Source organism: Gymnogyps californianus, chromosome 6, assembly GCF_018139145.2.
Source record: "Gymnogyps californianus isolate 813 chromosome 6, ASM1813914v2, whole genome shotgun sequence".
In the NCBI taxonomy this organism is placed as follows: Eukaryota; Metazoa; Chordata; class Aves; order Accipitriformes; family Cathartidae; genus Gymnogyps; species Gymnogyps californianus.
The window spans coordinates 21,849,851-21,876,248 of record NC_059476.1 but is presented as its reverse complement, the minus strand read 5'-3'; the positions used below and the strand labels follow the sequence as shown (position 1 = coordinate 21,876,248).

The window sequence follows — 26,398 nt, the reverse complement described above, 5'->3', positions numbered from 1 at the left end:
CCCAAGAGAAACTGATTACAATTGGGTTTTTCATTCATGGAATTAGCTGCAGGAAAGAACCTGGCTCAAGGAGTCAATCCACATGAGGTTGGATGACGTGGCTTCATCTTTTGAGAGAGAAATATACAGAAAATCTGGCACATCATTCTTGAAAGACCGGAAAGCCTTTGAAGTATAACTTGTTCCACAACAACATTAACCACACAACTTAGTGAAACTCTTATCAGATGGAAGGATTCATCAGGAAAAATCCTACAGGATCTCAGGAGGTCCAAAGAGCTAAAGTTGAGAACCCCTTCTTTAACCTATGGCTGTAAATTCTTATAAAAAAGGAGTGGGGGATTTCCCTCACGAGGGAAAATAAGGGAAGCATCCACCCTACTGTAAACAAAGCAATGGGGGAGGACAAAGACCAGCTTGCTGAAATACTTTGCTCAAGGCGGCTACCTGATAAATAAAGGAATCCACATTTCACTGATTAGGAAATAAAGACAGGCTAGGAATATAAAATAGAACAAAACTAGCAATAGCCTAAGCATCATTAGAAATACATAGTTCTGTCCCCGTTTTGTATGTTTGACTGGTTTATCCCAAATCTGCTCTCAGACTGGGGTCTCCACTGACATCTCGTGGCCTTTCTGTAACATGTCATGGTTGAAACGCAACCCTCCTTATCTTTTCAAGCAATTGCTCTTTTCTGGCAAAAGGGGTAGAAAAGCATTTCTGATTAGTTAAAACATTTTGCTTGGAAAACCTTTGATTTATGTATTTGCTCAGTGTGTGTAGGGAAAAGGAGGATAAAAACTAATATTGTGAAAAGGAACATCCCTTCACCTGCGCACAGATATGCTTGTAACATTCAATGGTACACGTAAGGAACCTTAGAAACATCAAATATAAACAAGGAACTGAAACCACCTAAAGAGAACAGGAGACTGTTTTGGCAAACCTCTGCTGAGAAAGTGAATAATTACAGTTCTACATAATAAAAACCAAGAGTTACTGTCCACAATATCCCAATGGCTCTAAACACACTAGCTTCACAAGAAACAGCCTAAGTTCATCTTTCTATTGAGCAGATCTGCTTTTTTAGACAATAATCTTTAAACAGGACAATAACTACAGGAAGGAAATCACCTTTTTTCATTGTTTTCCACTCAACACTCCAACCATTACAAACATTGCAAAACTACCCCAAACTAAAATCAGGGTAAGAACTACAGTAATCAGAAGCAGCACAGGCTCACACAGCTGTCCCATAGCTTCATGTGGCTTTCTGAGTTACATGAATGTCCTCACGTAGGCAACTGTGGCTCAGTGCTAACATAGATACCAGAGAAAGTGTCAAATGCATTTCAAGATGAACCTGATTTACATAAAAATTGGAAAAACATGACCCAACACAAAAACTGCAGGTGGAAGCAACTCCTTAGTGGCACAAGCAACTCCAAACCCACAATTTACACGCAGAAGATGGTGCCCCATTATGAAAGCTGGAAGTACTTGAAAAGAAACCAAAGTGTCTAATTCATGATATGTAAAAAAGCTAGAAAGGCTTCATTTTTGCAATATGAAGCATTAACAATTCTAGCCTTGTCTACAACTGAAGATTATTAGCAGAAGGCACCAGTACAATTACACCCCAGGGGACTGCAAACTGAATAGAAATGGCAATTGCAAGCAGACAGATTTTTATCACCATGGAGTTCTAGAGATTTCAGAGAAAGGAAATATTTCATTCAAGATCCAAAAACATTTCTGACACCTCTGTGGCGCTTATCAATTTGACACAAGAATCCTGGAGGTCATTCAACAAGAGACCAGCCTAGTTATGCCTCACAGGTCCTCAAGCATAAAAGAAGCATGCAAAAAATATTTGACAGGAAGGTAGAGAAGCACACACCAAAGTCACTGTTAAACTTCCATTATGTAAACGCTTTATGATACAATCTAATTACATGAACAAATACACAAAAGCTAAACATTTGTCTACAGCAGATGCATAGCACCACAGTGCACTAATACTCAGAAAACCAAACCATTTAGGTAAGTTTACACAGTAAACAGTAATTAATCCATCGCACAGTCTAACACAGGATTTGGTAAAACCTGATAGCATATAAATTAGCAACTAAACCAGTTAATTACAAATTTAAGTGCTCTTAGGGCTGTACTACTGGTTGAAAATAAGAGTGCCTGTAACACAGTGTTGGAGATGAGAAAACCAGAAGAGTTCTGCACAAGAAATGTCTGTATTAGGTATAATCAAAATGAGGTACAATAAAAATTATGAGAAGCTACACACTTGGAAATTAGATTATTACTACATTGCATTTTCTGAAAAGTATTGTTGTGCACTTCATTATGCATACGCAGCAAGGGAGAGTCACAATCGAGATTTGACCCAGAGACTTCCTGCCACACATCTCAGTTATGTAGTCTTACTAAAACTTGAGTATGGCCATTCTAATGCACTGCAAAATAATCTGACAATTACACTTATGCAAAATCAGATTAAGCAATGACAACCAGTATTATTTTAATTCCACTTCTTACCAAATCTCTACTGTACCTACAAAAAGACCAATAACTTTTGTCTTAAGTTGCTGAGTCGCAAATAAATAATTGTCGGGAAAACACTAGTACATTTGCCCTGTTCCTTATTCTTTTCCTTTGGCATCAAATATTGTCCCATGCTGGAGATGAAATAAAAACTACAGGCATGTTCACAGTACCTAGCACTGCTTAGTAACGACATATTCTTCATACTAGGTGTAACTTTGTCCAGTAAGAATAAGCCTAGAGCTCACACACACACAGAACTACCTTTTTACCTTATCACTGCCCAGAAGAATGATTTTGAAATTTTTTTACCCCGAGGTCATCACACTCTGAAAACTCCAGAAGGTTTAAGAAGTTGCAGGTGGACTACATGAAATGGATTTCCTCCAAGGATGAGAATTCTTCAAGTTACTTCTCTCCCTTTGAGTGATCCTTTCTTTTTTTGGCCCAACTTTTGATTGCCCTGCTCATCAGCTGCTACTGTTTGACTGGAATGCAGCATAGATCATTTTAATACCACAACCAAGTAGCTGAGGACTCTGGCAAGAAAGGGACCATGACATTCAGTTGTCTAGATGCAACGTGGAGGGGTTTCTTCTGTTTTGGTGGTTTGTTGTAGGTTTTTTATTAATCTCTTTATACCAGAACACCTCAAGCAACATAAGCTTATAAAAAGATTTCAGACACATTAAGGGAATGAAAGAGGAAAGGCTTTCAGTAGGTATATTCCTCCAACATCACCTTCTGCAGTAGCTGCACACTTATTAGAGGTGTCTCATGCAATTACTGAACTGCCTTTGTACAGTATCAGCTGGAGGGGAGAAAGGCTGCAGGTTAATACATGCCATTTGTTGAACACTCATTTTGCCTTTGCTAGTACATCTGTAAGACTTCAGGAAGTTTATTTAAAGCACGCAGTGTTGGTCACAATATTCCTAATGAAGTTGGTGGGAGTTTTCCCACCAGCTTCAGTAGGAACAGATATAAACCAGTGCTTCCGGGGAGGGGGGGGAATCCCTCCCCCCCCCCCCCCCCCCAAAGCCCAACTTTTAATTTAGGAGCATGCTGTAAGATAGGAAAAGTTATTTTGTGCATTCATAAGAGCATAAACCAGAATAAAATTTAATATTTATTAGAATTTCTTCCAGTAACAGCATTCAACATCTTAACAAACCAAGTTGTGAAGTCTTAAAAAAATCTAGGATACAAAAAAGTTAAAATAAGTTGTTCCTTATATTTAATGGCGACAAAGGGGGAATTTTCTATTTAAAAACAAACCTGTCATATAAACAGTATTATTTTAAGAAAATGGGATTAACATGATATGTAATTTTCAGAACAGATACACAGTGTATGAATACCGATCTGAATGAAACAGAGGGGCGGAACACACTACCCCCTTAAAAATCTCAAAATAGGCTGTTTAGAGAAAGGGGAGGGAGGAGGATCTTTCTAGTGAAATAACTTAGAAGATATCACGCAATGGACAAAAAACGCAAGAGTACAGAAGACATTACATGACACCCTCATTACAACACCCCCTCAAGTCCGGTTATACAGTAAATAAAGTTAGTAAAGTGCATCTTTTAAAGACTTGTCTAGTGAAATAGCTTTTCCAAATATAAAACACAACACAAGACGTGCAGTAACAGTTAAATCATAGTATAAGTTTTTAAAAACTAATCTTTAACTTTTCATTCACTAAAGAAGAAAAGTTTTAACTGCAGTAGTGTTCACATTATTCTTCAATAGGATGCATCCTCGTGTGCTTTTGTTACTTGGCAAATCTTTAAATATGGAGCATGGCAAAATTATGCAGTTTAAGCAAGTGCTTCTCTCAATGTAATACAATTCTTCAATGGCAGAACGGCCACATGCAGCACAACCATGTTAGATTTTGGGAAGCTTTGGTGCACTAACGACGGGATTGGTCTCCTGCAAATACCTTCGCCCTGCACTCTTATAGTCGTAGGTGCAGGTGTGAGTCTCTGCATAGCGGTGCGTTGCACAGAAGTTGTTTCCACATCTGAAGAATCAAGAATATTAGAAGTTACAAGCTTTTAGAAGCTTTTAACTCTGACATGCTGGGAGCCCTTTGGCTTAATCATGTCTTGTTTATTTGACATTAACTGCTTGGATTCTAATCATCCTTGACTGATAACATTAACTGGTGAGGTAATCAAAATGACATTTTTGTAAATAAATGTTGTAGTTTTGACCCAACAGTCTCTTCAGCTGAGAACTTAAGCAAGGATCAGTACTCCTGGAACCAGCTAGCAAGGATCAAACACATTTATAAATTAAGAATGATGGGCTTTGATTTATTTTATTTCTTTTTAAAGACCTCACACAACATCAGTTGGTAGAATTCAGAGGACAAAACCATGGAACTAAAATAATGGTATCAGGTGAAATCCACATAATGCATTTCAATTCAAAAACATCACATCATTCAGACCACCAAAACAGATGTTTAGTTCAGCACAACTTCTGCCTGGCATAAACTCAAATTAGTCATTTGAGATTAATAAACACAGATTTAGTCAGATGTAAAGACATCAGACAGACTAACTATAGGGAACATGACTTCCTATATGAGTGGATAAGGGTGCATCTTTTCAATATCAGTTGCAATTTCAATGAGTTAAGATTATGATTTTTGCCTCCAAACTTGACAGCTCAGCAGCTAAGACTAACAGGAGAAAAGTATACTCTGGATGTTGTACCTGATCTGGACAAGTGCTTTAAGTGGAGACTGATATTAGTGTCCTGTTGCCCGATTATTTGATAAAGTTGCTTCTTGACAGTAAAACAATGACATCATTCAAAATCAGAATTGTCTTGAAATGGATTAAGCATTACTTGTCCAACTTACTGTCTCACTATTAGACTATAATCCTCTGTTTATCTATCTATCTGGATTTGTAATAAACTCTACAACTGTTCCTGAGGCTTTGTGTGCTTGGTAATAAATCTGCCTTTCTTTGGTTCTTGGTCCCATAATCACTAGTTCTCTCATACAACTGTATTCTCTATTTGGTTCAGGTTCCGTTCTAGTAAAAGGTCATATGGTTGCTCCTTTTGAAACTAGAACGAATGCTATTCTTGGAGATGTGCAATTTCCCCCCCTTTTCTGTGCTTCATTTTTAACCTTGAGCAAGCTGCTTAGTTACTTCTGGAAGAGCTTGCAGCTATTTGCTCAGCAGGAAAGTGTGCAGTGTCCAAAACTGTTTCAAAATCAAAGACTGAAGAGTCAGTAAGGAGGCAGTTCCTCACCCTGAAACTCTCCAACACAATTCCCCAATGGCAGAAGTCTTGTTCATTTTGCTGTTGATTGGCATGAACCAAGATCAGCTTCAAATGCAGCCCTCACAGTGCAGCAGTTCTCAACCTTGACTAGCTCATCAGAAATGATACTGAGAAAAGAATATCTTGTGGGAAACAATACTTTGAGAACCAAGATCAACAGAGAAAGCGGGGTTTTTTTGGTTTTTTTAAAGTTTCCAGTGATCACCACCAAGTGCCAGGTCTCACTGCGTGTCTGCAAGTCATGATTTGGGGGACGAGCATTCTGGCGTTCTGCTTTTGAGATGCTCTAGATGCTCAAAGGTGACTGAAATCTCACAAGAAACAGAACACACGTAAAATCAAAAAGGTGTCAAATATAAATTCGTATAAATTCACAAACTATGCAGATGTGTTGTAACAGAGCCAAATCTGAGGGAGATTTTCTGAAAAATTGTAACAAAATCAATTTTTCCTCAAGTTGTTAACGATATAATTATTGCCGAGAAACTTTGCAGAACATAAATCTGCAGCAAGTTCTCCCCACACCAGTATAAATTGTCATTGTTCTTTTTTTGTAATCATGTTCTTTATTTCCTGATATCTTGCACCCTGATACCTTGCATTTCTTGATTTTCCTGGAAGAACATACACCTCAACAGCAGAACAGGTACAACATCCCTGAATTTTAATTCCTGGAGTTTTGCTGAACTGAGAATTGCAATCTTTTTGAATGCTGCCTTTTGATTTGCTACACTTAAGGAATACCATGCAGCACAGAAAACCTTTTGGTTAACCCAGCTATCAATTTTAAACAACAGCTGGTTATACGCTCAGCCTACCTGCACTCATAGCTGGTTGCCAATCCAGTTTTCTTGCCACAAAGAAAGCAATGCTTTGTAATTTTCTTTTTTGCTTGAATTGAGCCATTCACAGGTGGAAGATGGGTTGCTTCACCTGCTTTCAGAGGCAGAAAGACAGCAAAGACATTTTATTTTTACTTATTCCTGATCACAAACTAGTTAACTGTTATCTTTTGAAACCCAGATTCATTTTGCATTTCTTAAAATACTTCAGGTGGGAACGTCAAAGCCTAAACAGAGAGGAAAACAAAAACACAAAGAAACCTAAAAGCCAAAACAGAAAACACACCTCAAGCCTATGAACACCTTTGGAAGAGGCAGCACAATGCAGGGCTTAGACCCATTATTTTTAACACCTGTTAAAAGTTCACATAAGCAAGAAGTTACAGAAGAAATGAAGAAACACATCTCCTAACGGTCTTCCCAAATGCAAAATGAGAACACATAATGTGATTGGGAAAGCACTGCACACAATGGCTTTCCAAAGAATCAACTGGGCATTCAAGTACCTAGCATCTAGTATATTCAGTAGCTAATAACTCAAGTTTGCCAAATAAATACTGCAACATTTTAAAATCTTGCTGGTACTCCATAATTGCAAGAAAAGTACATTATTAGACTACAGGCCTCTAATTAGCATATGGTTTCATAAGGCACTTTGCAGATGTTTATAAAATTTCTGTACTTAAAAATTTACTTGACTTTGACTTTTTGCCCTGTAATCCTTGGCTGTTGCTTTACTAATTGGAGAGCATGTAAAGAAAAGGCATCTTCCTTCCCTCTGTAGAAGCAAGCTCTTCATTTGTAACTTGCTTATGCATATTTACCATACGCTAGGACAATGAAAGGGAGCAACACATCCTCTCAGTGCTTCTACCACTATATTGTCAGGATGCTCCAAAAAAGTGACCCCATGACTTCAGAAGTATTTTTGTCCAGCACACCTTTAATACCAACAGTTTTTTCTCAGCTGAGATACAGCAGGCTACATTCAATAGTTACACCAGGCAGTCACTACACACTGCAGTCATCACCATCAACCAGTGCTATCTAGCTTGATTGAAACTTCCAGGCAATGTTTGTCCATGCTATCAATTTCATCATCTAAAAGCATACCATTTCAGAAGCATGAGTTAGCCCAGTTTGTGAAAAAGACAGAGCTTGAAGACAGCCCCTGCTGTGGGCCATACTTAAACAGAAAAAACAATACACCTGTCCTCACATTTACGGTCCTTACAGCAATTACATGTAAATCGAATCTGTCCTTTGGCCAGTTACACAACAGATCATTACCAGCCACCTCTCTTTCTCAAGAGCCTGCATGATATGATGACACCAACTTTGTCTGTCTCATGTCTGGAACCTTTTGGAAAATACACTTTTGTCTGACATAAGATACACCAGAGGAGTGTCTTCTTCATAGTTCTATCCAAAATGATGCAGATGATAGTAGGCTTCCCCATCACGCAGACGTGGCTATTAGGATATCACCTCTTTTACCATGGAGTAGGTAAGGACAGACCTGTTTATTAACTGACTGCCAATTCAAAGTGCACCCCCACTTGTGAAACGAAGGCACAATCCACTATTTTAGCAGCTTTTGCTCCCACATCATTACATCATTTTTCCTGTTGCAGCTCCTATTTGAAGATCTATCTTCTCGCTCATTCTCTATACCTAGATCTTCAAATCCTGGAATACATGCCTGCCTCTCTTTTCCTAAGGTCTTACAGAAAGAAAAGAAAAGAAAACCTGCAAACTGCAAGTCAAAGATGTGAAGAAGAAAAGTTAATTGTGCTGAGAATCTTTAGCTCACCGTCGTAAGAGTTTTAAAAGTACTAATCTAGACAATTCCATTCCTCCCAAGAGAATTAATCACATAAGAAATTAATATTTAGGCACAACACATCCATTTTCAGTAGATGTCAAGCATTAAGCACTCCACAGTTACCAAGACTAGGGTAGAAAGAATGATGCCCACCACAAAAAATAGAGAAAAATCTGCACTGTATCAGTAATCTTCAGCATCCATGCCCTTATTGCTTCCTCCCCACTTTTCTTTTGCCAAATCCTTCTGGCTCAGGCTGTAGTCCTAAAGACAATGCTATCAATAAATTTGGCTCTGACTTTAGTACACTCAGAAGTATTCACAGAACTGACCTTTTGGAAACTTCAGAGCAGAAGGTCATGTTTCTGTCTACAGATGACATGCACGATTCATTAAGTATTAAAAAAAGCTAGGAAAGAGTCACAGTTATGTCTACCTAAGATCTGGATGACATCTGTATGTTAAAGAATTGCTTAAAATATTAAAAGTTATACCATACTACAGAAGTTTAATACAACAAGGACTTTGAAAGCCATACGCCTTACAAAGATAAATTATTCGTGTCCTCTATATATGTGATATATCAGGAAAGATTAAAGAGTCATCTTCAATTATTATTGAAGTCACATTACTTACCTACTCTTTTCCCTACAGCTGCAATACTTCCATTCATTCCAAGCCCATGTGCAGACTAAAAAAAAAAATTTCCACAAGGAAATTACTAGCAGATGGAAATTAAATGAAAAGTTAGGCAGTCTGGTATCAGCTTATTTGAAATCAATGTTTTATCAATCAACATACCTACGAAGAGTCCAAGATGACTTCTGTACACAAAATTAAAATTCCACAATATAAAACCTTACTCAAAATGGCTATTTAATAGTCTCCCCATACTTCACAACACACCAAAACAAAGCACATCAGAGATCTGAAGCTAGCACAGATGCTGCCAGTCACAGGGCAAACTTTGGAATAAATGACAATTAGTGAGCAGCAGAAGTCAGATGACACTTCAAACACAGACACTCATAATTCTATCATTACAATAACTAATAATTTTAGTTGTGACCTGAACAATCACTTTAATTTTTATGAAAAATTACTTCTCGGACCCATTTAGATAAACAGGCAGTTAAGATACCAACAGGAATTCAGAAAACAGTTTAAGACTATCAGGGATTTAAGTACACCTCCCCCTCCCCATCTGCCTTCCCTGAAAAAGACACATAGACACACACACGAAAGTACAGTTTTCATAATGCCAGTACCAGAAAAGACAGGAAAACTTCAATTTGTTTGGAAGCATTAGTACTCACTAGAATATATTCAGCAGCTTCATTTGGAGGAGCAGTTTTCCTAAAGCTTTCTTCCTGAAAATGCTGCAGGTTTGTAGGTAGTGCAATACCAGAAGTCCGAAACCTGCCTGTCCCACAGGAACTCTGTAAACTTTCCCTGTTTGTGCTTCGGGCCAGCGAAGCCAGAAATCCTAAGTTACTTACAGAACTCACAGGTTCTTTGGATGCCTTGTTAGCCACATCTGTGATGTCCCTAGCCTCTGCTTTAGAAATTACATCAGGTCTTTTGCCAAGTGACTCTACTTTCACGCCATGAAATCTAGTAGTCCTAGAAAAAGAGGACTCTGCTATACTACGCACTTCCAATGATCGAAGCACGTTTGGGGAGGCTGTAGATCTCAAGTTACCAGCCTCAAAGCATTTGGGTTGTGCTTCTGGTTTCAGAGAACTGTGACGTGCCACTTGCGCTGAATACCGAAGAGGTGACAAAAGCAGATTTTTCTGAGGACTTAATTCACGAGTACTGAGAAGACCAGCCCCCATTGCTGCAGTGCTCAGCACTTTGCTAATAGGTTTTCTATGCTGCTCTACAACCTTAGATTCTTCATCTCCATCAGACAGTTCAAGTTCTGGGTTCACCTTTCCTATGTCATGTATCTTACTACACTGTTCAGTGGTGCTTGCTTCTGTTAACAAAGCAAAAGCATCTGTTTCAGGTAGAAGTTTTTCTTCTGTTCCATATAGTTCTACATTTGTTAGATTCGGAAACAAAACAGCATCCTCCTCACTTGTTGAGGTCACATTTTCAGATGCTTTTTCTGAATTTGCAGGCAGAGATGAAACAGGAGTCGGAATACTATTTGTAGGTAGTTTTGCATTTTCTAGTTCAACACGAGATATTTTCGGTGGTAACCTGATGCTACTAACTGACTGAGACCAAGAGTTGCTCTGCCAAGTGTCATCTTCCTTAAGAAAGCCATTAGTTGTGGATGGCATTGTTCTACCAGCAGTGGCCAAAGTAGCCAATGCTGAAAGTGCGTTTTGGGAAGACTCTGAGTGATACGAATTCCCAGGAGGAGGTAGGCAGGACTGTCCAATATGGGGGAGCACTCTTAAAAAACGGTGACGGGCAGCAGCCACTGAGCCACTAGGTGGTCGAGGAGCCATTGGAGGACGAGGTTTCACCTTGACAGTTTTCTTAGGCTATTAAAAAAAAAAAAACAAAAACCACATACAACAACAATTAGTATTTGAATTACAGTTGCATTCAAAGACCTGACTGAGATAATATTCCCAGGAATTCAGACAGGATAAGGCCAGAAAGGACCAAATCATTCTTTCTACTCCCTCATCTGTTACTAGCCATCAAGACTTCACCCCAACATCTGAATAATAAAATCAAAGATTATAATCAGAAAAGTCTTTTTAGTAAATAGGCCACATGTCAGAGGAATAGAAAAGGGAAGCCAGAATGCCATCAAAGTTATCCAGAAGAGCTTAGGGTGTCAAACAAGACGAACAATGAAAGAAAGTATATCATCTTCGTTTTACATCTAGGTAACCTAGACAGACATGAACACCAACGTAATGTTCTATCTTCTAGCTAATCTCATTCTCATATTTAACTTCATAGGCTTTTCAGTTACAGTATTTCTAATTAAGTTTCATTTAAGAGAAACACTGATTTTTACCAGAGCAGTACTGCAAAACAACGCTACTTAAAGTATCGGAAGAAAAACACAAAACCACCCCAAAAAACACAGACACCCAAAAAAACCACCCACGCAAATATATCCAGGACCAGTAGTGAATTCCTTGAATGCGGACAAGTAGATCCAAGTAAAGCCAATGCTCCACAGCAGAACATTTATACAATAGCATTTACTTAAACAACAGATAAGAAATCATCTACCCTGGACCACTTCACTTCCCAAGACAGCGAAGTATCTGACCTGCTTTTTTAAAAAGCCAGCACTAGGAAAGTGCAAGCCATTTTACGATAGAAAAATTGAAATCACAACTTCACCTTTTTACTCAGATTCATGTTCTCCATCTTTGCCTTGAGCAGTTTCATTTTATTCATAGTAATTGAATTCTCAATAATCTGTTGGCCAGAAGGTGATGCCTCTGTCTCATCTTCATCATCAGCATATAAATTATAAACCGAACCACCGCTGAAAATAAAAGAAAGTTTGTGTTCACCCTCTAATCAAGTAATTTAATTATGTTTTCAATGTAGAGTATTCTCACAACTAGAAAGTCATATCCGTAGTTGATCTGTTGACAAAGCATTATGTAAAACTGTATACAAAGACATTTCAAATCCATTTATTTTAGTATACAAGCATTCCTTATAAGATGCTCACGCAAAGTGATGATGCTGAAACCAGAACATAGCCACGCTTCTGGGAAGTTGTTATACCATATACAGTTGGTTCACACTCACTATATATTTTCCCCACAGAGGGGATATCCGTTCCACAAATGTCTCCTGAAGGTATGGCCAAAGCTGTTAACTGTGTGACTCAGACAACAAGCTGATCAGTTTTCCAATTAACCAGACACTGGCATGGAAGGAAAGTCCAAATTTCTATCCATCCTGAGGGGTGTTCTCACCATAAATGGAAATGGAGGGGTCACCCATGGGGATGTGATATTCTATTTCTCCTTTTCAAAATAAATAAAGAAAAAAAAAAAAGGATCAGTTTAGGTTTCCAAAGAGTCTCACATTTGGAAAAAAATAAACAGATTAAAATTGCTAGTCCCAAGACAAAATATTTTAACTCAGTAGTCACTGGAAATTTATAGCATCACATTGCCTTTCTCCATTCTGTATTCTAACAGAATGCAAAAACTCAATGTTTTCAAGTCAGTATCTGACTTGTTTTTCCTATGAAGCAATAAAGTATTAATCACTAACACACATCCAACATTTCACAGTGAAATGAAAGAACCATTAGGACTGTCCAATTCATTATAAATTGATGCATTTTCAACACTGTATATGTTTTAATTCTTCCATTAGGCTGTCAGCATCTAGAAATCGTGACAATCAGGCAATTCCCCTGTGTTCATACAAATGTCTTAGATTTAACTGAAGTCTCTACTCTCTGAAAGAGACCAAGGAAGAACTAAAGGTCATGAGAAAGTCAATAACAAACCAAAAAAAAAAAAAAAAAAAATTTTCACTAATAGACCTGGCATCTTACCTGATTCTTGGAAATATTCTGCTGCCCTTAGTCAAGAGCCAGTATTTTTGCACTGACTCTCCAAATCCATTTCCTAAAACGTAGCAAAATTCTGAAGACAGCACAGCTGGGAGACAGATCTTTAAGAGCAAGATAGCAGCAAATCCAAAGCAAGAGTCAGCAAAATAGTCCAGTCCTTTCTTACCAAAAAATAAACAGCTCCATATGGGGACAGTCAGCGTGCATATTACATACCTCTCCTGGTAAAGATTCAACACTAAAGAATAATTTCAGAATTTTAACTCTGCAAAGACTTAAGTCACCAACTCAAAACAATTCTTTGAACTCCCCTTCCTTCAAGGTAAGGATAGAAAGAAAAGTAAAATGTCTCACGCGTTTGGTTGGTTTTTTTGGGTTTTTATGCAAAAAGAATTGTTACCCTTTTTCTTGCATTTTATGGCTAAATAGGAGCCAAAAACACTAAAAAAAAAAAAAAGGAGTAACAAAAGGATTTTTTGCTTTAATGTGATTGTAAAATTATAAAAGTTGGACAGGGAGCTTTGTTCTTGATGATAATTTTAGCCCGTTTTCCAATGAGTAAATTTCAAATTTACTTTGTCCGTAGGTGTCAACATTCCTGAGATCTTGCTTGTAAAATGCATGCCTCAAAAATGATCAGTAGGTTGCTGAAACTCTTTTGACACCAGTGCCTGCCAGTCCTCTACCACAACTTCAACAATTTTCTTTTAATCCAGAGACAATAATCATTGTACCTATTTACACCTTGTCAAGTTTTAACCATTAACTTAACCACAGACAACATAAAATGATCTGGAGAACTATAAAACAAAACCCAAACCAATGTTTCATTTCTAAATTGCAGTCACTAAATTCTGCTCCACACATAAGCAATGGAGAAAAGCTGATAAACAAGTGCTTCAAAATGCTCAGTCACCAGTACACCCACACATATAAACACATTTAACTGTCAGTGTGGAAAACACTAGTATTCAGAGTGATTCACAGCCTTCCTCTATAAAGATCAAATGAAAAGGTCTCATTTGTTTCCATTCTCTCCTCCCTTTTCTACTTTTTCCATTTCCCACAAAGTCTGACCCAGCCATAATCACAAATTCAAAAATTAGGATTTCTCCGCCCGTGCCCCCCCCCCCCGCCAATTACTGTCTGCCCTTGTAGAAAAGCTAATAAATGAACTCCCATAGAAAGCACAGAGGAAGAGAAACAACTCAGGCTGAATGTGTTCAACTCAGGTGGCTTCCAAACAAATTGGATCATTTGACCAGTGACAGCACATTTCTTAAAGCATAATGTATTTGACTTCTATACATGTTGTTGTGCTTTGAAAGGCTTACCAAGATGCCCTGCAAGAGCCAAAAGAGTTTGGTTTATTCCTCCGGTTTGCTACATTTAGCCAATCTCAAATAAATTACTATTTAATCTATACACTAGGATTGCCTAACTGAAAATTACTAAGAGTTTCAGACAATTGTCCATGCTAGTTTTAAATGGCAGGGGGTGGGGGGGAATCATCACACACCCCACCCCACCCCCCCAATTTGAACATGTAGGCAGATACCAGGGAGCCCATTATACTGAAAACCAAAAGTTCAAGCTCCTTCTGACAACTCCTTGCATCAACTTACAGTATAGCATCCACAGTCCTAGCTCTTTGGATTGGTTTGGATGTTCTTTGGAGTTAAAAGGGAACAATGTGGTAATAGGCAGGGTATCAGTGAGAACAGGAATTACACCTATCTGCTCCTCTTTCCAGAAGTGTATCTAGCCCAATGCAGCAGCAAGGTTCTCAGTTCTTACTGATGATGTTGGTTCTTACCTATTTCCAATCTATACACAATACCAGATGTGGCTATTTACTGAAAAAGAGTGCAGGGGCTGAAAGATAAGATCATAGACCTAAATTGTTTGTATCTTTCCTCTTCTTTCCCTCCAGTAATTGTAAATCAAACACTAGCTCTTTCTACTCTGTGTAATGATGTGGGAATTCAACCTTAATATTTCATTCAGCCTGTAGTTTTTAAGTACAGATCTCTCATAAAACTTTATAAGAGTAACGTCACTCTGAATATAAACACACTGAACATAAACCCAGTACAAAGCTCTTGCTTTCACTTTGCAAACAGGAACAAGAATAGTTACTTAAAACAGTGCAAGCCTTAGCCTTGGAGAAAATGCAGCTAGTCCCCAGAACAGGGACTCCTTTCCTTATAGTTATACAAATATTAAGTTCTTCAGGGGATAAAAAAACCTACCCAAAAGCTGCAGTATAAAGACAGAATCTAATAATTTTTAATAGATACTATGAATTTTGATAGCTTTAGGAAAAAGACTACTAATCTGTTTACTACAATGTAGTAGCTTAAGTGACATACTTGCTCTTCTGATAACAGTACTTTGATTCTGTGCCAGTGATTGCGACAAGTTTGGTACCTCAACAGTAGTTAATCTGAGGCCTAATTATGCCCAAAGGCTAGCTCTACTGGTAATTATTTCAGTATATTTAAAAAAACCCCAACCAACCAAACCACACAACCCAAAACCAAAAACACACCAAAAATCAAAAAACCCCCCAAACAAAACAAAAAAACACCAACCAAAACAAAAACTTCAGACAAACCCTCTCAGGATTTTGCACTGCCAATCTGCTATCTTCCTGACTAATCATTTGGTCAAGTCATATCCATACGAAAAAGAAAGTTTATGCTATGAACAGCAAAATGTTTATAAACCTAAACAAACACCTTAAGATGGAAGAGAAAGTACTTAACAAAAGTTTTTAATATCTTTATTGCCAAATTGACTCTCCTGTGAAATGTTCCCTTTTAGAAAGGGCTGGAATGTTGAGAATTGCCTTAAGCACAAGGTCAGCTTTATCTCACTCTATTGACACACACAGCGATAGACGACCATCAGCATGACCACTGACCACAAAGTACTATGTTGTTAGGCCACCCAGTTACAGCATTTTAGTAGCCCTTAGGGCACAATTCTTGCAATATTCCAGATATATTCCAGATATTCTTTTGATAAAGTAAACAAATAAAGCTGAATATTATACAGCATGCCCCTTTTGAAGAACAATAGAAAGATTAAAACCAACTTTACCTCAAAGATTCAGATAATGGCGTTAAAGTGCCATCTCCCCGGTCTACCACACGGAAGAAATTCAACTGATCTCCTTCTCGATATACTAAGAAGGTAACTTGCTTGTTGGATGGCCCTTTCTCCCAGATCTCATCTCTAGTGGGATCCATGTATTCAGCCATTTCCCTGATAGGGTCTTCCACAGGAACTACAAAGAGAAAAAACAGAATAAAACCAAATCATTATTATTATTATTGTTTTGATCACCTTTGAAAGCTCAGCTCAGTTTACAATGGGAATTCCCAACCTAGAAGATATGCTGAGTTTTTTCCAAGTGAAAATTATCAAGGGGATTTCTTCATTTTCATTCCTCTGTCGATGATCCACATAACCAAGTTTATCATCAGACTGAACCAATGCCTGATTCTTACAAACCAGATTTTAAAAACTATTTCTATAATGACATTACAGTATCATTTTTTTCTGCAGGTGAAGAATTGCTGATTTTAAGACTTGATGATTCTATACAAAGACACTTGTTAAACTAAGGGTAAACAAAATGAAAAGGATGGAGCACTTGGTATTCTAAGGAAGATGGAAAAAAATCCCTCCGTTTTTGTTAAGTATTTTTCCAATTAATTTGGAACTGAAGTCTCCTCGTCTAAAATGCTTAGCCAAGAGAAGCTGTTTACAGTTATAAGATGTTGCATGAAAAACACTTTTTTTAACTGAGTTAATACCTACCTCTTCTAGTGTTAATAGGTCCACCTCGCATAGCCAGAACTAACTTCAGAGTGCAGCCTTCTGAAATGCTGTAAAGAACAATAAATACATTTTTGTAGCATTTTCTGTTGCTTATGCTAACAATCATTTAAAAACATTAACTGCAATTTTATTCTATACTTACTTGTAATCATTCAAACAATAGTCATCCTTCAGTTCCATATTATTCCAAATTAAGTGCTGCTGAGAGACAGGAATACCTAAACAAAACAAACAAACAAAACTATTAAAATTGGAGCTTGGTGGGAGGGCTTTTGGGGAGTTTTGCTTTTTGAAGAATGTGGGGTAATGGAGGAGAGGCAAGAAAGTGGATCACAGGGGAAAGAAGAGAGGAAGCAGGACAAGGACAGGCACTTGAGCAGCCTTCAGTCATGATATCCAACCTCCCAAATAGTTATCAAGAACAAAGTTAAGATTTTCAGCAGGCTTGTGCTCACGTACGGAGTTCAATCTTTTGGCTCCGCAAGGGATCTGCAGAAGTATTCAATTGCTTCAGGCTTATTTAATACTTGCTCTTTTCCAGTCATCAGATGAAGGAGGTTTTTTCCTGTTATCTGTACCTCAGAGCTTTATGTCTACTGACAGGAAAAACAGGATAAAACTTCTAACTACAGAACTGCTGAACAATTTAATCACAGACTGATAGTCTGTATTACTCACAGTAAAGACAAGGTCACATTAAGGTAACTGGTGGCAGCTCTATTACAGTGGTGACAATTGTAAACGTGTTTTTATCACTACTTGGTTTGGAACCTGAAACTTCACATGTGCAATATAGTACTATAGCGGTTAGTCAAACTTTGTACTACAAACACTTTTATTTTGTTGTGGGTGTTCTTTTAGGCCATCAGAACATTACTTACATCCAGTAATACTCATTTTCAACTCAAGTTCTGGGACAGATTTGGCTATTTTTTGTTAAAAGAAAGTAAGCATACTGAATATTTGTTCCTCATTAAAAATTCATATTCTACGCAATGATTAACTTTGTTTCTTTTTGCCTGCATAGTTAACTCATTTAGATACGGATGTAATACACATTAAAGATAATAAGCATAAGCTAGTACAACCTGAGGTCTTCACACATTTTTATTAGAATACTGCCACTTTCCAAATTCTGGATAGAATACAAACCAGGACAGTTATGAAAGGATGAGACATGTCGGATCACCAAAAAAAAAAAAAAAATGCTAATAGGAAGATGAATAGCTGTCTTTTTGCCTTTGGAAAAAAAAAAACCTTCCCTTTGGCATCAAAAAGAAGTACTGTTGTTCAATTTGTCCAGTGAAATCCAGGTAATTAAGATCTCACTGTACATTCCTGCCAAATTGTAATTAAAATGAAAATCTATAGAGGCCAAGTAGCACTTTTTCAAAAAGGTCTAAACACTACTCCTCAGACTAAAAAGCAAAAGCTATAAATGTATTTCCCAAAAGGTTACATTAAAATAACCTTATCTTATACTTCTATTCATTGCATGTTCAGGTACTGAAAAGGAGATGCAAGTAGCAATGCTACACAGTTAGACCTCCCAAAATACATGTGGCAAGAGGGGAACACAAAGATCAGAGTCTTCCAGGTGGTTTCCAAAAACACCTCAGCTTCCCAAGGCTCGGCAAGCGTGCTTAGCAAGCTATGGCAAAAGATCAGTTAAGTAGCCCCTTCCTAGCTGGAGGAAGGGCACAAAGCTACCAACACCCATTACCAGCGAGGAAGAAAAGGAGACCAGATTCTGGTGAAAGTACAAGCAGATTCAACAGGCAAGTAGGAGACATGCTAAGTGGACATCCCCGTGCAGAAGAGGGAGTGCACTTTGGAGGAACTGTCATGGTTATTATTTAAGTTTTAGAGAAGATGACAATTTCCTTTTCTCACCACAGCTCACATCTAGATCTTCTCTTTTATGAATGACCAACACAACTTTACTTCACTTAGATGGCATTTAACATGAATCTTGTATCCTCTGAAGTCCACAAGACATTTATGAGGGGAATACGTTCATACAGTAGACTAACATAATTGCTACCACACTGCCAGCTATTTAATAACTGGTTATTGGTTATGTTTCAAGTCTGCAGTGTAAGCAAAACAAGAACAAGCTGGCAACAGCCAGTGAGTCTACAGTGAAGTTCTTTTCTGTGTTGTTTTGCAGTCTTCTGATTACAAACAGTCATTACTGTCTGCAATTGTTATGGTTTCAGCAGCCTCCAAGGAGCAATTTCCAATTACTTTGATAAACTGAGAGAGTATTTGTTAAAAAGGCTGGCTTGCAACTGGCAGTACTGCAGTGAAACATGTTTTTGTTCATTTAACAATGACAATGTATTTTTGATGAAATGAACAGATGAAAAGACTATACTCTGCTGTAATGGGAAACAGATAAATCTTTATTACTAATTCCCTTTTATGCTGCTTTCTAAGAATTCTGTATTTATACACGGAGGAAATGGTATGTGCTTTATAGGTTCAGGTGCAGGAAAATATGCAACAGCTGTCCCTTTTCTGGATTATAGTAAGGCTTTTTTGAGGAGACATTTGCACATGGGATCAGCATGTAAAATTGGCAACAATAGTAAGAACTGAGATACCCATCCACTATCCCCTCTCCCTAAGCAGCACGTGACTGTATCACTGGTCTGCTCTAAATCGGTACCGAGAAGAGAGGAAAGTAGGGCAATAAGCTAGATCTCAATGCTCAAATGGAAGTGGGCTAGCCAGGTGATGCTATAGGAGGACAGAAGAGTCTGCAGACTGTCTGTTGACATGGCTGCAGATGTGCTGACAATCTGACCTACTAAAATGGGGGGAGGACAGGAGAGAAGTAGGTACTCTATCCTGTCTCCGAATCAGCGTATCAGATACACCCTTAAGCTTCACTCCTTTACTCTTTTCTCTGGCATGCTAAGTAGGCTCACCAGAGAAATTGATGTGGTCAAGTCTGACCCAGAAAAAAGCCCCTGTAGATTTTTTCAGGACAAACTTGATTTTATGTGTGGGCAGAAGGTTACTATGTTTAAAAACACCACAAACATTTCAAAGTCAAAGTTCAAACAGTATACTTATCTTTCATCCAATGTTGAAATCGCTGGAGAGGTTCTTAAACATTTACTTTTTGTTCCTGCTTACAGAGGCTGGGCTGACAGTCTTATTTTCCCCCACAAACTAGCTACACTAGGGAAGAGGTGCAAAGGTTCACAACTTACAGCTGCAGGACCGTTTTCATAACTGTCAAACCCCCCAGCTTTCATTTGCATGATAGTAAGCTACATTAGTGTAAATGGTGGTCAGCACTGACCTACTCTTTATCCTAGGGACTGACAAAGAGCAGACTGCAACAGCAGCGAGTCACCAGTAACTGAATACAGGCCCACAAAATTTCCTGACAAAGGTGACCTTATTTACACCATCCAGATGCTGCTTTAACCATCTGATCTGGGCACAGGCTTGCATTTGCAGGAATGTTTTCCCAGCTCAGAGAAGGCACAAGCCTAAAAAAAGCTTCATGAACTTCTAGTCTCTATCAGCACAGTAAACAGGCAAATGACAAAGCAAGCAGGAGACAGAAGGAAAGTAGTAGACAGAAGAAAAGCAAGATTGGTTCTGTTAAAAACTCGTTACACTTGTGTAATCCACTTACTCCAGTACTGACAGAAGCGTAGCTATTTTCTCTAACGCCAGTAGTAATAAATGTCATTATGACATACTCTGAATTCACAGAATATTGAAAGAAATTACAAAATCCAAAAGAAGTCCGCTTGATATTCATCCAGTTCCTTTCACTTAAGGTGAAGCTGCTGTACATAGGCAGCAAAATAATAACCGCAAAAAGACCAAAGAAAAATAACAACTCTCATGATGAATTGAGAGTACACACACGTACAACAACAAAATTATTGTTGCATCTGTCATTCCCTGCTGAACACAAGCATTCCAAATTAAGATGTACTCTGAAAGCTAGTTCTGTTTTTCTCCTTTACAATAATACAAGAACAAGAGAACATCTAAATTTTCACCTAAAAAGGCAGATGTTTCCACGTACACAGATCATAAAATTCAATTGCAAGCAGTCACTGAACAAACCATGACTGAGTTGTTTTTTCTTATTTTAAAGCTAGCTACGTAAATGAAGGCCTTAACACTCCATACTGTACAAGGCAAATTAATTCCAGCAAGTTAATAACAATAATAACACCACCACCAACACCAAATCCCAAACCCCACCTCCTCCCTTGCGACTCAATCCTATCTTACTGAACAAACATGTTCACAGATATTATCTATGGTTATCAGATGAAAGAATTAACGACTACTAGGAATACACTATCTGAATGTGCCTTCTATAAAATTCAATATAATAATCGGTGTTTCCGAATGAAGAATGCTAAACTCTGTCCAGCCCAGCAGCCACAAAGACTTGTGCAATGGAGGAAGCAAGAAGAGATCTTCTCAGTTAAAAAAAAAAAAAGGGGGGGGGGGGGGGGCGCTATTTCCTCTTTCAATTAAATCCTGCTATTTTTAAGTACCATTTATGTGTTAAAGCTCACTCTTCCATGTCACCTTGAAACTCAGGTACCATCCTATCCATCAACACATGATCCTGCTTTCAAATACAAATAATCAACAACAAGTAAAACCAATGGAGTAGGTAGCACTGCTGGCAACACTATGCTATACTGCTGGCTGTGTGTATTCTAGCCTTACGCCACCAGTAGAGACAAAGGGAGCTATTTCTTCTCCAGTGTACCATTTTAAAAGGCTCATTCAGTGAATCTGAGACTAGGAGCAATTTACCCTAGGTGGCTCCAAAGTCAACATTATAACAAATCTAAATTTTTGGATACCAAGTGCTTACTTCCCATGGAACACGTCTGAGGACAAATGCCTGGATCTGATCCAAACACACATCAGATCTGCTTTAACTTCAAATTTACAGGTAGACTTGCACTGAAATTTCAGATGCGTTAGAACCTTATCCGCATTCTTTACTAAAACCAGCTGGAAACAGAAAGCTGGAGATCTGGAGCTCTTTCTTAGTAAGGTACCAATGTCTACTACAGCTGTCTAAACAAACCCTTTCCATATCAGATCATTAAACAGACACCAAGAATGACAAACAGTATCAGAAGTATACAAAATTCCTAACGTGCCATCCATATCATCCTTTCTTATTACAGTGCAGACAGTCTACAGCTATTGATATTCCAGCTGTTGACAAAGATCAGTTCATCTTGATTTAGTTTTATTACTAGCCTCTTACAATTAGAGGCATTGGTGACATCTGAACAAATCTGGTAACTTCCGATACTATTCTAGATTTTGTTCTTGGAGATCTCAGGTCTCAGATAATTTTCCCAAAACTTGTCTTTTTGTATGCTTACATACCATCATCCTCAACACCCAAATGAGTCCACAGAGACAATCCGCATACTAGGGACCCTATATAGTCTCCCAGCAGTGTAGGAGGCATTCTCCAGCCAGAAGTGCAGCTTAAACGAGGGAGGTCCACATCCCACGAAAGCTGACACGATACAATAACACAAAGTGAAAAACAGCAGCAGAAACAAGAACAGATGTAAGCTTTCTGCTTCCCATGCTAAATCACAACAGCAAAATTACTTTAGGATTTTCGCTCCACCTGGGTGATTCATTGCTTGAACTTGTGCACTATAATAGGAACTTTGTCACTAAAAAGTTAATTATTTTTTCACATGCAATAGCAACCCTAAATGCAACATAAAACTAATTTGTCATTGTGTATCTGTCCCCTTCACACACAGCCGATCAATCTGTTTTCACTCTGCCTCCCATAAATCATCACAGATTTTTTAACTCTGTTCTGGAGTAGCAAGGTATTTCAACTGACTTCTAACTTAATGATAAGCACCAGTAAACTCTTATCTCCCATGCTTTAATGAAATTTACTTATTAATAATTAAGTCTATACAGCAGGCACCTAAGCCATTAATTACCTTATCCTATGAACTACAACGTGAACAAAATTCTGAATAAGCAATATTATAACTTTATTACTGAGCTATTCTTCTAATAAGAAATTATGATACTTTTGTAAGCTAGGCACACCCAGCCTACAATAATAAGCTGTAGGTATAATTCAATATGTCTATTCGCAGTCTCCCATTTTGGGCTACAAGAAATTCAAATTCCTCTTCCTCACATCTCCCACTGGTCTCTTCCTGCATCCTTTAAAGCTCACTCCATCTATACTGTCCAGATAGCCCGCCTTCTGCTGTACTCTATTGCCTATGCTCCCTTTTAATTCACTCTTAGTTAGCATTCTGTCATGTATCTGCTTGCATCTCTCCTATGCCTATATTCAATCATGGAGAAGAAAAACCCTTTTCTTGTTTCACCTCTAGCCTCCAGGAGCATCTCAACACATTCTCTGACTTGTGATTAATTACGGCCCTGTCCACAGGAAACAAAAGCATATCCACATAGCTTCACTAATGTAGCCACACTGATGTAAACTCTAGTTATCTGCATGGTGGAGCTTCTACTATGTGACCTTACTAGCAAAAAGTCACCCCCTATTGTTGCAATGCTTCTGTGTTTTAAGACTTGTGCCAGCTACTTTTTTTTCCATCCATTAGTGCAGATTTCCATAAGAGGAGGACAGTATCTTAGATTCAAGTCTAAAGCATCATATTACATCTCCCAGAGGGTGGGTTCCACACAGATAGAAGCATGAAAAACGTGCACAGGTATACTGGGGAAAGAGGGGATCCCTTTTCGAAAATTAGCAACTCCAGTACTCTCAGCTTGTGCAGCTACACGGTTCTTTAACTCCTCCATAGTGAGAAAGCATTGCATCCACGCTTCAAAGTAGCTATAGCATGTATACATATATATTCCAAATCACATTCTTTCACGCAGGATCATTCTCATTGTAGAGGGAAAGGGGTGCGAGAGGACTAACCTACATCTTTTCTCCTTGCATTAGCACCAGGACTGGCCTCATAACTTAAAGGAGGTTTTCACTTTGCAAGATGTGCCAAGTTCATCACTTTAAGACAAAGCATCACTCAGCCAGACCTCTACCAGCAAAAGATTACTCACCTGAACAAAATTCAAATCAGTAACTTCAGGCTGCCTTTGGGATTTGCCTGCACTGCAGTTGCTCTTGTGACTGCAGTATCATAAACAAACCATAAACTGACTAACCTAAGAAGCAACAACCATAGCACCTAGTTTAAAGTATGCTCAGACAGTTGCAATAGACATACTACTAGACTCAAGTTTATAACCTTGCTAGTTAACAAACAACTTATGTCAGAGAATCCTTTCAACACCAAAAATACTATATTCCATATAATATCAAAACAATTAATGATTTACCATAGACTTTTTAAGATTTATCTTAATAACGATACACAAAAAAAACCAGGAAAAGAAGAGGAAAAATACCAATTCCAGTGAGGCCTAGGCCATAAACTGATAGGAAAAGGAAAGAACAGGAAAACAACTCAATTCCAATTAAACCTAAGCCATAAACCGAGCGCCTAGTTTATATATGTATTACTGAACAAGTAATTTACATTATCTGGTTTGATTTTAGCAATTAGAATTTGTAAAACAAGACTTCCTCTAAAGTGATAAAGTTTACACAGAAATAAGAGAATAGTACCTTCCAGTCTTTGAATTTTAGCTTTCACAGAAATAACTGTTTCAAAGGGGGAAACTCGCAGTTCAAAGCATGTTCCTGTGAGCGTTTCAATGAAGAGCTCCATAGTTTCATAAAAAGGAAGCTTGTAGTGAAATGGTCCCATATTATCTTCATTGAAAAAAGGAGGCTCTTTCTTGTTGGCCATTACGAAGGATTTACAACTTCCTTGTAAGAAGATCTGTCAGGAAACTACATTCCACTTCTAGCCAAGTCAGCTTCGAGGACAGGTGTGGTGCATTGCTGTTCATGTTCGGGATTTTTCACCTATAAAGCAAACAAGCATAGTTCTAACAACATCTGAATGTAGCTGTTAAAGAGAGTTTCAATTTATTCTTGATGACCAATAAAATAGCTATTAAGAAACAGTAAATTACTATCTAGGTCGTGCAACAGACAACCACAAACGATATTAGTAACACCGTAGTTTTAGGACTCTCGTTTCAGTCAGCATTCCAGGTCCTACCTACTACCTTTATTATTTTTATTTTGTTTTCAGGAGCGACATGACAACCCGACCTGCAATATTAACGCCCAAAGCCTCCTGACAAGGGCTGAGCCCTCGGCATGGTCAGAGCTGGAGAAAAACTCCAGAAAGACATAAAAACAGGGACTCGTCCGGGCTCGGGGAAGGCAGAGGAGGAGTCGGCAGCTTTGCCCCCTCGGCAGCGCCGCGCTCCCGCCGGCCTGGTCCAGCCCCCGCCCCAGCGCGGCCCCCCGCACCGGGGCGGCAGGCCGGACCCAGGCCAGCAGAGCGGAGCGCCCGCAAACAAAGGAGCGAGAGCAGCTGCCCACACCCCCCCACCGCCACCGCGCCTCGGGGCGGCCTCACACCCCGGGCAGGACGCGGGGCCCCGCCGCCCGTGCCAGCCGTGCCCCCAGCCCACCCTCGGGAGGGAACCACCCCCCCTTCCCTCCAGGGACGCACTTCACCCCGGCGGGGCGAGGGGAGGGAAGGGGTAAGAGCACTGCCCCTCTCCCCCCGCCGTGGTCGGCGCTCCCGCCGCAGGGCCCCTGAGGGAGCAGCACCCCCGAGGACCCGGAGACCGCCGAGTCGGTCCGCGACGGGAGGAGGGAGGGTGGGGTCTCATCTCACCTGCCGCCGCCGGGCCCGCTCGGGGGGAGACGCGGCTCCTCTCCCCCCGTGCAGCCCCGCCCGCCGCGCCTCACAGGAGCTCGCCGGCCCCGGCGGGCCTCATGGAGCGGGAGGGGGGGGAGCCGCCGCCGCCGCGGGAGAGGGGTAGGACCCGGGAGCCGCCCGCACCGCCACCAACGCCGCCACTCGCTCCCCGGCAGCCTCCGCGCCTACCTAGCCTTTATGACATCCCCCCCAGGCGTCCTCCTACGGGCCAATGCGACGCCCGTTCTCAGGCAGCTCGCCCAATCAGCTCCCTCGAGGGGCGGTGCTCCTGGCGCCGTCAGGGGCGGGTGTCCGCCGGGCCGCGGCGCGCTGCCCTCGCTTGTTGTGGTCGTTAAGACGCGGAGTGGCAGAGCGTGCGCGCGGAAGAACCCGGATGCAACGCCCCCGCCGCTAACGGCGTCCACGTGACAGCCGCCCGCGAGGCCGCGCTGTCTCCTGGGACATGTAGTCTAAAGGGGGCGGGGCAGATGGCGGCCCGGTGGCCTCCCGCCTCCGGGCAGGCGGGGAAGGGCGAGGCTGAGGGGGCGGCTCGCCCCGGCCCTTGCGCTCCATGCGCACCGTTGGCCTTTCCTCTGAGAAAACGTGCAAAACCAGCATTTATACCTCAAGCTCAACCTGAGAGGCGCCCGGGGATTGCTAATGCATACTG

The 26,398-nt window shown here is 39.8% G+C and overlaps 1 protein-coding gene across 1 annotated transcript; it reads right to left on the bottom strand.

Annotated features, from left to right (window-relative positions):
* Positions 1-3,615: 3,615 nt before the first annotated feature.
* Positions 3,616-25,807, bottom strand: ZFAND4 (zinc finger AN1-type containing 4). Its single transcript, XM_050899142.1, has 11 exons — positions 25,705-25,807; positions 24,573-24,875; positions 17,052-17,127; positions 16,889-16,956; positions 16,166-16,352; positions 13,277-13,281; positions 11,860-12,038; positions 9,855-11,036; positions 9,175-9,229; positions 6,690-6,804; positions 3,616-4,588 (listed from the first exon to the last, which is right to left on the bottom strand). Exons 2-11 carry the CDS (start codon positions 24,754-24,756, stop codon positions 4,453-4,455), a joined length of 2,187 nt encoding a protein of 728 aa, XP_050755099.1. The 5' UTR covers positions 24,757-24,875; positions 25,705-25,807; the 3' UTR covers positions 3,616-4,452.
* Between the last annotated feature and the right edge of the window lie 591 nt (positions 25,808-26,398).